The sequence below is a fragment of the Camponotus vicinus genome, unplaced genomic scaffold (genome assembly GCF_025532165.1).
Source record: "Camponotus vicinus isolate PSW18456_S1 unplaced genomic scaffold, iyCamVici1.0 SCAF_11, whole genome shotgun sequence".
Classification (NCBI taxonomy): Eukaryota; Metazoa; Arthropoda; class Insecta; order Hymenoptera; family Formicidae; genus Camponotus; species Camponotus vicinus.
The window spans coordinates 15,462,584-15,474,839 of record NW_028141947.1 but is presented as its reverse complement, the minus strand read 5'-3'; the positions used below and the strand labels follow the sequence as shown (position 1 = coordinate 15,474,839).

Here is a 12,256-nt window from a genome sequence, read left to right as displayed (position 1 = left end):
GACTCACGACTGATTAGACGTTCGATCGTGTTGCTCCGCCGCGAGAGAACCGAGATGATCCACCCTCAACGGGGAACGCCACCCCTATTTCCGCGTAATCTCGTGGAGTGCGAGAGCGGATTATTACTACAGGGCGATCGGCATTTCGGCGAAAACGTGTAGACTAAAACTTTACTCCGTTTTCTATCTTCATACGTCTGGATCGCTGCCAGGGGGTAATTTTAGCTTTTATTCGACGCTCAATAGTCTATTTTAATTCCCGTGAAAGCGGAGCATAAAATGTGACAGACGGCGCTGGATTTACATAAAGTTTACGTATCCGCGTAATCGGCGGCGAGGACCAGTAGCAATCTCTCTATAGGCGTGTCTCTGCCTCTCTCTCTCTCTCTCTCTCTATATATATATATATATATATATATATATATATATATATATAAGGCGTTTCAAAAATCATTGCATGTTCCATTCGATAACAAATTCCTCGGTTCTAATTCGGAATTGATTTTTCCTGCGCGAAAATGTCGAAAAGATCACATCGATGATTTTCGAATTACAAACGATAGAGGAGGAAATGAGCGGTCTTTCGCAAAGTAAACTTTGGGGAGGCGAGGAGAAACAAAACTTTCCCCATTAATTACAACTTGAGTTTATTTTAATAGAATTTTAATTTCGGACTTAATTATATAAAGCTATATGATGGAAAAGATTGGGAACTTTGCAACAAACAATCGATATCGAGGAAAAATCTGCTACTGAAAGGATATGGTTTTGGAGCATCCTATGCTCCTAAAGTTGAACTGTGTATATATGAAACACCCTATATGTATATAGGAGTAATAGCTCCTGCTCTCTCCAATCAGACCGCAAATCGGATCGACTATCGAACGCGTATTGGAATATCTGTCAAAAACCACGACCCACCGTAATGAACATCTCTTTTTGTTAGCGTGTTCGACTGTAAACCAGTACATTTCAGTTAAGTATTCCCGAATAACCGAAACTGCTGCGGCGAGCCGCAGAAATACACGATAGTTGGATAAAATATAATCGACGCAATTCAATCAGAGACTAATCAAATCGATTCTCGGAGTTAATGATTAGACGAAAAACTTATGTAAGATAATTTATCAGAAGTATAAAAGAAATCTCTCTTGGACGAAAGAATCTTTTTAAATTGAACTCTTCCTTTGATAATCTTTTTGAAATTTCAAGATTCTCCTAAAGAAAAATGCAATCTCAGGAGTTTAATTACATTTTAACAATTTTTCGTGAGAGAAAAAATCTATGGTCGGAATGCTTTTTTTATTTATCGAACGTTAAATTGTACCAAACAATAAACTGATAAAGAAATTGACACATTGATTAGTTTTGTTGATTTTTCTTTTTTCTTTTTTGCAAATGGTATATCTGATTCTTTTCCTATCAGAGAACGATAATCTAGAATAGTTTGAAAAAATTATATATGTTTATTTATTAATAATTTCGCAGATATTGCTACCAAATAAAAACAGTAATTAATATGTGATAAGTGATTATCTTTTTCTGGAAGAGGTCGGAAGCAAGAGACGGAGAAATCTCAATCAATCATCTCGATAACAGTCTTTAGTTGATTAGCACTTGGTTTGGTTTATTATGGTTTCAGACCGGTGTTGATTTAAACTCCCCGAAAGTTCTCGCCCCAGCCGGAGACTCTATCCGATGAGAATCTAACTCTTATTAATGATTAAACCACACCCCGTGATGAGTCCCTGCCAAACTCACGCATCTATGACAGTCCGAGAGGCGGACCCGAAGACAATTTTCGTCGGTCGCGATTGGTTGGACGTTCTTAAAAATAGTCATCTCGGGGTGTGACTGTCGACGATACACACATGTAAATGCATGTAAAATATTTCTACTCGCGTCTCTCTTTCGGCGAGACGCGAGTGCGTGTGCGTGACGCGCGCCTAAGAAGAGATGCCATGTGGCGGAGGAACCGATACTACACGGCAAGGCATCTTCGCTCCGTGATCTCCGGCTACGAGATTTTCGGATCTGTCGCGTCTGGTCCGACGACCGGCTCGGTTTAGTCACGTCGGATTCGTAAGGAAGGAAGTCGCGCTGCCGGTTGAAGATCGACCTCCTTCCTCCCACGCTACCGGGTTTCGCTGGAACGCCGATTTGGAGTCTCTTTCAAGTTGAGTGCGGGATTTATCTCCTTATTTTCTCGTCGTTTCCGCAATCTCTATCTGCGGAATAAAAGTGCATTAAAATGCGCGACCATCGAGTCCATTGACGTGAAACATCTCGTGCTTTGAAATCTCTCAATTCAGCTTCCGAAAAATCGAATCTTTTATCTTCATGATTGAGATTGCTCGAACTGTGGATCCAGTCATCCGATATACGAAGATTCACGGAAAACCGGGCAACGATAAAGTGAATTGACTAAACTTAAATAACGAGCGACGAGGGAGGAATCTGTCCAGCGGTTCTAGAGAATCGGAGCGGAAATTCCGCGCCTCGGGACGAAACCGGTCTGGAACGACTTGGACAAAGTTAACGAGAAAGTTGAAGGAAGAAGAGTTAACTGTACCGAATATATATCGAGAACGTCTGTGTCCTCGCTGAGACCAGCGACTCATATCTTTCCCAGAAAAGAAGCGACAGTTAAATGGGATAGAGAAAAGAGCGCTTTCGCAATTTTACGAGTATCTTTAGCGTCAATCAGCTTCACCCTTGGTCGATTTCTTCATCTATTGTAGCCACTGCTGCATAATTTCAAAGGATCTATCTTCTGAATATTAATATCTGACGAATACATAATCGTTTGATGGAGAATCTGATGATGCAAGTGATTATGCACATACGTCACTCGAGAGGGAAATTCAATTAAATCGCCGCAGAATACAATTTCGCTCGTGATGAGGTCGCGCGAGATCGAACGCGTGGACGATCGGTGCGTTTTCGCTTCGGGCGATCGAGTACAGTGACGAGTCCGTTTCTTCTCGACGAAACTTCGTGAAATGATGACCCTCGTGACGGACGCGGTGCCCTACGCCTACGAAGCGGCCGCGAGAACGCCCTACGACGGTTACCGTCATCACTTGCACCACCATCATCACCATCATCACCATCCTCACCCTCATCGGTATCGGCGCGTTTATGCACCAACGGAATCCGAGTATCTGCAGGAGGGATACATCGCTACTCAGGTGGATACGGACGATCGCGCGAGGCTTATCGGCAATAATGCCCTGGTGTCAGCCGGCTCGTTGAATTATCGCAACGATCGAATCAGGTGAGCCTTTACTTTATCTGGGCTGCATTTCCGTATTGTTTAACTGAGTGCTAATCTATACTATTGATAAAACAAAATGAGGAGAAATAAAGTCATTACGACAAATTCAACTTTTTCAATATGTATTATATTTAACAATAAAAGAATAATAATAAAAGTTAAAATATTAAAATATTATAATCAAAATAATGAAATATAACTTTTAACTAAATGAAATATAATTAATTATAAATAAAATGAATATATAATTGACAACTATTAAAATTAATAAAATATATAATTAATAAAATATTAAAATATAATTAAATATTAGATATTAAATATTAAAAACAATCAGATTAAATATTAAAAACAATAAATAATTCCTGCCTCTCTCTCCCGAAATATTCGATCAACTGAGAAAAATGCATTTAAAATTATTATCTTATTTCAGCAAGCTTGATTAATTAATTTTGCGGAGTATCTGTTCGTAATCTGTGTCTATATTTTATAATTTTACGGATACAATTTAGTTTAAATAAAAAAACATATTCTATATTGATGTCAGTCTCAGTCTGACATCAAACTATTTTTAATTCCATTCGATTTTTCTCTTTTATACCTTCTATTTTTATATCTTCTATTTTCGATAACTATTTAACAGAAGAGATGGAAGGGAAATTTGCAAGAGTTGTATAGTCAATCCTTTTATATGTGGCACTTTCAATATTGCATCTCTCACACTAGACATTTACTCAGATGATCAATTTACGTAATGTAAAAACTTATTTAATCAATTTACGTAATGTAAAAACTTGTCTAATATATTACAGAATATTACAGTTTTTTTAAGAATATTCAAAAGATGACATCGGCTCGAAATTAAATATTGTGTGGATTCCACACCTTTTTTCCCGTAGAATTAGTTGTCTTAGGGAGAATCCAGTGCGTTACTCCGATATAGAATGTCACGTTAATAAATTTAAATTAGTAACATTAAAAAGTAGAAAAATTTTTTTAGTGTTTCTCTCTTTAAATTAATAAGTCACGATATTTGCTGACGTTAGTATTGTAATAAACTCTCTCTCGCACTAAAGGAATCCCTCTTTTGCCGTTTATACATATACAAATATACAATTGTATATAAAGTTTCATTGTACGAGACTCTATTATAGCGGTTAACGATTTAAGTCAGCTTATTCCTTTGTAGCGGTTTCCATTTCCGTCAGTGCGTCGCAACTTTGTAGTGTTTCGCTTGTAGATATACATATATATACAAGCTATTTCATGAAATGTAGATGTAACTTTAGAAGCGAATTCAGCACACGGAAATAATGAAAGACATTCCGACGAGACATCCCGCATATTCGCATGTACATTCTGCAAAGGACCATTTGAACTGTGTATTAGTCGGCAAAATACATGCCTTATCGCGAAACGAGAGAAAGAAAAAAATTACTTTTATCAATTTAACTATCAATTTCTCTCTCTTTGGAACATGTTTCATTTCAGATATCGTGTAGAAGCGCCTCTCCTCACAAATAGCTCCAACATGAATAAAAAATAATTTAAGAGCTTGCAAGTATGTATGATTATTACTGATTTTTCAATGAAATCTTACTGCCATTATTAAAATGACAGAAGAAAATATAAATGTTTTCATTGAAAATCATTGATCTTCAGTGAAATGTTATATTACTGGTTTAATCAGTGACATTTTCACTTATTTAATTTAGAAAAGTAGATATCTCGAATATACCTTGAAGAGTTTGACGCATTCGATATATATTGTCGAAAAGAATTTGATACCTTTATCTCGACTTGAAATATATCGGGTTTTCACAAGAGAAATGTGACACTTGATGAATTAGCGCTTTCAAAAGCTTCAGCTTCTGATGGATACACTCTCTAAAATATGACTAATTGTACTTCATTCGCGAGACGCCACGTGACAAGATTGATCGTCTCTTAGAGAATTTTCTTTTTTTCCCACTTTCTTCATCTTTTTCCTTTGCGGCATTCATCGCATTGAAATTGAAATCCATTGAATTTGAATTACAATTAATCTACCATCCCACTATCTACTGTTCTATCATCCTATTACAGTATAAAGCTAGCAAAAAATGCTTTATTGAATAAAGCATATAGAATAACAATGAGATACGATGATTTTTGAAATTCCTTTCAAATTATCATGATAAAGGTTTCAAATAAAAACACATGTTGTTAATGTTTATTTGCGTTACTTATTTGTATGACAATTTTTCCATCACTACCTTTTGTATTGTATGATGTACTAACAAAAAGATTAAGATCAATCTCTTCGAAACAAACATTTTTCTTACTTTTTACCTTTATAGTATTGATTTCGCAAATCACATTTATTTGACAAAAATTGTTTTATTAAAATGCATAAAACCGCAATATATCATTTTCATATTAATATAACAGTTTTAGACTTACGTTTGTATAATAAAATATACGAATAATGATTACATATTGTATATAAATTATGTAATAATTTTGTATGTGTATTATTTTCTAAGTATTTGATGGAACTATTCTTTTAAAAAATATTCTTTCTTTTTTTTCACTATGTTAAAAATTACATTTATTAAAAATTTCACAAAAAATTCAATTTCATCAAAATCTATTAACGCGTTTTTTTAGATATTAAGATACTATGTAAAAGTACGTGAGATTATCTCTTGGATTGTATAAGAGATTGAAAGTTACATTATACGGTTTGCATTTTTGCATTTTGTTTTCAACGCTTCTTCTTTTTTCCTATACGAATCGATTTCTCTTTTTTTTCTCTTTTTCGACTTGTCTTGTGATACGCATTTGTGTTGAATCGAGAAGCGACGCAGTCGTTATCTTTCGATGAACCCGACGACGGCTTTACCACATATTAAACCATTTTCACTTCGTTCATCGCTTTTCGCCTTTACTCCCGAGGGGAGAAAATGAGAAGAAGGGAAGAGGGCAACATCTCCTCGCGAGAAAATACGTTCGCCGCGGGACCACCTGGAACGTGTCCAATCGCGGAAATCGCCTCGTGATGGACCTACGCGCCTGCGTCCATTATTAACCGCCGTCGCGATAACTAAAGGATGATTAAGGCAAGAATTCGTTCTCTTACTAAACGCCTATACCGGATCTTTCAGCGCACGTTTGCGTCACGACTCTTACGCTCGGTGGTGCAACAATTCGTTTTACGTGAAACGGTGACATGCACGCGGAAAATTTATATACATTTATACATTCTCGCATAAAAGCGTAACGTTTTTTTTGCAATTGCGTTATATTATCTCGTGTTATATTATCTCGAAAGATGAATATTTTTACAGATAAAAGATACCAAGCGAAGAGGTACTCGAGTTTATCTTTGAAAACTCTATAGCTTAAAAATAAAAATTCAAATTCACAAATAATTATTTACAGAATGTGCCCTCTAATATCATATTACAGTTTTTATAATAATATTATATTCCAATTTTTTTAGCAGACATATTTTTTTAAAAATGGACAAAAAATGAAACGGACGAAAGTTGAGGTCTGTGGAATTGATTTCAAAAACTGACATACTGAAAACTACTAGAATATAATGAAATATGGTATAATATGAATTATGTGATATTATATATTGAATTTATAAAATAAAATATTGCACTTTTTTTTTTTAATTTGTTCATGAAAGTACACATTTTTGAATACACATTTCTTTTCCTTTTATATCTTAAAATTGAATCTTTGAGAGAGCAAGAAATGATCTCATCTCGACAGATGTCAATAAAAATAAATTACAGATCAAATCAGTCAATCGTATTTACACATTTTTTGAATCGACACTTCAAAGCAAAGATGTTAAATTACATTAATATACAAATTGCAAAATACAGTTTGCAGGAAACATCCTGATGTAATTTCCTTCATCGCACTGCGAGATAAAGATAAAAAGAAAAATGAAACAAAACTATTTCATTAAAAAAAAAGCAGTAAAACGTCAAATTATGAATGCTGACAGTTTATAAGGGATGAAAATTACTGTTTTTTTTTTGTTTTTTTTAAGAATTCAATTACATTGATGTACAATTGTACTAAAAAACAGTAGTAACATCAAATTATGAATGCTGACAGTTGATAAAGGATAAAAGTTCTCTGTTTTTTTTTTTCAAGGATTCGATTTCTCTGATCCAATGAATACTTATAGATTAATGCTTTCAGATCGCAGTCCCGCTACGCCCTCGATTCGGACGACGCTTCGTCAGTGATATCGGCGGACGCTTCGGCCGACCTCGAGTCCGGTTCCGCGGACGCCGACGAGACCAACGAGACTAGCGAGACCAACGAGACGAACGAAAGCGAGTCGATCGAGCACGTGCCGCATCCGCACGTTTTGGACGCCGGTTCGCCGCATGGTCCACGCAGATGCCTCCTGTGGGCCTGCAAGGCTTGCAAGAAGAAGACGGTCACCGTCGATCGGAGGAAAGCCGCCACTTTGCGCGAGAGACGGCGCTTGAGAAAGGTCAGTTTCCACTCATTCTCGAAATGCATTTCCGTTCCGGAAACGTCGCGTGCACTTTTCATCCTGTGCGTGTTCCATTTATATCTCTTATTACCGTCCCCTCTCTTTCTACTTCTGTCAACATTTTAAAGAATCTTGGTAAATTAATTATCTGGATTCTTTGAAAAATTGTAAGTATATTTTTAAAATGACGGAGAGAGTCGATTGTAATGTCTCTCTGATGCACGTTTATGTATCGTATTTCTCATTTACCGAATTTACGCACGTTGCTGTTTTGGCTCGTCTGTAATTACTTAAAACATGCCGGGCGCGAATCGTGTTTTCGAAGTAAACAACCTCAAAGAGAGCGCGCTGACGGAAGGAAAACATCTGCGAAGTGGATCGGTCGCGACTAAACGCCGCTCTTTGGACGATTCGAATGACGAATGATGTTTCGAGAATGGGCACGAGAATATTAAATCTCACAGAGTCATTTGAAATTCGACACTACACCGGGGGCTACACGAGGAGGAATTTTTAGAGAAATTTTTTATCCCTTCACATACTCAATAGTAGAAAAAACTTTATTACATATAAACTCGATGTTTGATATTTTAAAAAAATTTGGACGATAAATGAAAGCGCGATTCGCTCGTACTTTTTTAAATTGAATCAGTGAAAATGTCATTGATTAAAACACTGATATAAGATTTCCTACAAAATCAATGAGTATTTTACCGATCTTTAGTGAAAACATTCAACTGATTGAAAAATTAATTCATATTTGAAAAATTAGTAATAATCATATATATATTATTCATAATATATGTTGTAAGAAACAGCGACGTGTCCTTGTTTACATATTTGGCGACATGTCAGTACAGTTTATTGTAGTGGGACATGTCCCACTACACAGGCATCGAGAAGGCGAAAAGGACAAGGACGCAGATGAAAACATTGTATTAATCAGTCAATATTCGTACAGTGAGAAAAGCGTACGTTGTTATCCATCAACAAAGTTCTTCTAGCTTGGTAGTCTTTGATAGTAATTCCATTTGGTTCTCTCGTAAAGCTAATTTTCTTTATATTATTTGCAAGATGTAGCTTTTAAAACTTTCGCGATTTTTTCACACCTATTTATCCGGAATAAAACAAATATATTTAATTCTAATATTTAAACTCAGAATTATTTTTTTACTTTTAAGATAATAAATCCACAAAAAACGAACAAGATTCTTGATTATATTCAGATGTTTTTTAATAAAATATATTACTTTCTCTCTAATATTATATAAATTTATCTCAAATATAATATTATAAGAGTCACATTTTTAAGATATCTTTTTTTTCTGATTGAAACAATCACTACGAATCGATTCTTTTAATTGATTTTATTGAGATTTAGTACATTTATAATTATTCATTGCTTTTCAGCGATAATACATTAATTTAAGAGAGTACTTACCAAAATAAAAAAAAACACGCGTATCGTGTATCGCTATGTCTATACGTATTGCTTAAGCAATCGGCGGTATATTAATGGTTAATCGTGCAATTTCTATTGTAGGTCAATGAGGCCTTTGAGGTGCTTAAGAGGAGAACGAGCAACAACCCTAATCAGCGTTTACCGAAAGTGGAGATACTGCGGAATGCTATCGAGTACATCGAGAGTCTCGAGGCGCTACTGCAGGGAAATCGGTCCCCCGGACATCAGGATCACCCTTCCGCCGAGAATATGGTATGTAAGACGTGCGATAGTGCAAATTAATAAGATTAGCATACACACGGGATTAGGCTCAGCGGGGAATTTCATATTCCACATTCAAATCGAGCTTGTTGAAAACACCATTCATTAATTAAGATTATCTGTTTGATTTATGATTGCTGATAAAAATTGCCGAGTAAATTTTACCATTTTTTTACATTAAATACCTTATGATTTAATAGAAGAGATTTTTTAATTAAGCAAAGTTTTTTTTTATAAAAACAAATAAATATAGATGAGAAAATAAAAAAAAATATTTTATAATTAATGATATTGCAAATATGATGTTGCACTATAATAAAATTAACGATTCTTGTGTAAAATTTATAAAAAACAATTAAGAAATTATGATTAAATTTTATGTCATATTTATTTCATAATTATTTGAAAGAACGAAAACATTGTATTCTTCTGCAACGAGATGCATTTAGGAGTTACACAGTTCACGCACATGTCTGACACGTGCATCGCACACAAGCGACCAACTCTAATGGTTTTTGACCCGCGACACCATTAGCTCAGATCATCGTTTTTTTAGTGGTAAAATGAATTTTGCTCGAGTTTCTCGCTCTTAAAAGGACGCGCTGTCGCTTGTAATAATTACCACAGCGAAAACATTGTTTGCGCAAATGCATTTTGCGTGTATACAAGGAAACATTCGGAAAAGAAATATTGGTATAATTTTTCAAACGCATATTAAAAATAAAACTTCATAAAATATATACTTAAATCCCATAAAATTTTGTTTGCAAAAGCAATTTTCTTTTTTAATCACCTATAACTCGGAAATTATTGATGTGTCAATATTTTTGCTGAGAAAAAATTGTCTCCAAATTGTCTCGAGAATCTGTCCTTAGAGGGATTTCGGGTTTTAAGACACTCCATTATTAAACATATATAATTTTAATTAAAATTTGGCAATTGTGGTCAAAGAATATCATTAATTAAGTTATATCGAAATATCAATTTATATCTATTAATAACATTATAACGTTAAAGAATTATAATTTCACAATATGTAATATGATATTCTTGCGTCAAAATTCAGAATTTACGCGTATCTCGGATATATTCGAATGATGAAACCGCGAATGGAGATTTTCAATTTGCTGGGTTCGTTAATTTTCGCGTCGAGCAACCGTCAGCGATACATCGCGGAGAGATGGACGTCTCGGAGCCATTTCGATTTCAGACGTTAATTGGAATGTAATTGTGTTTTTTTCTTTTTCGTCGAATCCGTTACCTCCGAACACGTTACATCCGACAGGTTTTATCCACTGTTATGAAAGATCTATCGACATTGCGTCTCGCGTTCATTCGAATCGAGAATTTTATTATCTCTTTAAATATATGTGTGTATTATCGAAAAATATAAAAAACCTATAAAATATTCAGTAAGGAAGTATTATTAACGTAATATATCTAATTTCAAAGGATACTAATTCCTGTATAATTCAACGATAAAAATTCTTTCATCGCGTTTCGCAAAGACGGTCTCAAATTCCAAGAGAATCTGGTATGTCTCGAGTACAACCTGCTGTTTGATGTTGGATCGCGGTTGACATTCCGGTTTAGGTCGAAGGGCAGAAGGGTTTGAATGACTCCGGAGATTCAGAGGATCACATAAATTATCCGGTTTTCGTAGCCAGGAGAAAGAAATAGGTCTGTGTGCTCGCGATCGTCGACGAGAGCGGAATTCAATTGAACTCCGAGCTCACTTTCCTCGGGAAAATCGTGAGCTCGCTTCTCCGTCCGGCGTTTAAAGTGCTTTTAAGTAACATTATCGAGCGATCTCCGATCGTTAATACTCTCCTCCGGCAAGGTGAGAAAACGGACGAGAGGAGGGATTGACCTGATGGGATCCGATGCGAGAGAGAATCTCTCTTTCGATTTCGTTGCTTTTTCGCCATCGAGATTTGTTGGATCTTGCGCGGAGATTATATTTAGCGAGGATACAGAGAAAACGGGGAAATATATATTTCATTGTGTAATCTCCTCGGACGGGTGGGAGGAAGGGGAGGAAGGGGAGAGATAGACTCCCGTGGATGGCGGCGAGTCGCGCCGCGAAATTCCTGCGCTCGCTCGCTCTCTCAGGAATTCCTTTTCCGCTCCTCTCAGGATGACGTTCCGCGGTCTGGGCGTTCCGCGTCTTACAAAGCCTCCCCCGGATTCTGTAATTTGTCTCGCGCTTTCGTCGACCCTATCCCTCCACCGCCTCGACGGACTCGCTTAACCCTCTAAGCACGACGAGAAGGAGAGAGAGAGAGAGAACGCGTGAAACGCCGCCGAGGGATTTTCGTTCGATATTAATACTCGGGGATACTTCGGGGTGTTCGAATCTCGGGATACATAGGTAGATATAATCGCCGTCGCGTTGATTGAGAGATTCGCAGCAGAGGGAGTCGATGCACGTCCGAGTGTTTGCGTATAAGATACGCACAGAGTGAGTTGCGTTAGTTGCGTTTATTAAAATGAGAAGATTTTTAGGGAAGATTGTTAATTGATCGTAAAGGTGTATATTAATTATCATTGTCTATTTAATAAATATCATATAAAATAATGTTTTCGAAAAAGACGAGCGGATAAACGATAACTCTTGCACGGTTTTTTGCTGTCAAAGAGATGAAATAAAGAGATGAGACGGTTCTTTATATATTTTTATTTATATACTAGATATACTTCAAGTCAATTAATATTTTAAATAATAGAGACAAGATGCCAAAAATTT

General features: G+C 35.9%; 1 protein-coding gene across 1 annotated transcript in view; it reads left to right on the top strand.

Annotated features, from left to right (window-relative positions):
- Positions 1-1,905: 1,905 nt before the first annotated feature.
- Nau (myogenic-determination protein nautilus) overlaps positions 1,906-12,256 on the top strand; it is a 33,590-nt gene continuing 23,239 nt past the window's right edge. The window contains exons 1-3 of the mRNA XM_083081905.1: positions 1,906-3,277; positions 7,484-7,784; positions 9,331-9,501. Of these exons, the coding sequence (XP_082938031.1) occupies positions 3,003-3,277; positions 7,484-7,784; positions 9,331-9,501 (747 nt within the window). The 5' untranslated portion in view covers positions 1,906-3,002. The remainder of the gene's footprint in view (positions 3,278-7,483; positions 7,785-9,330; positions 9,502-12,256) is intronic.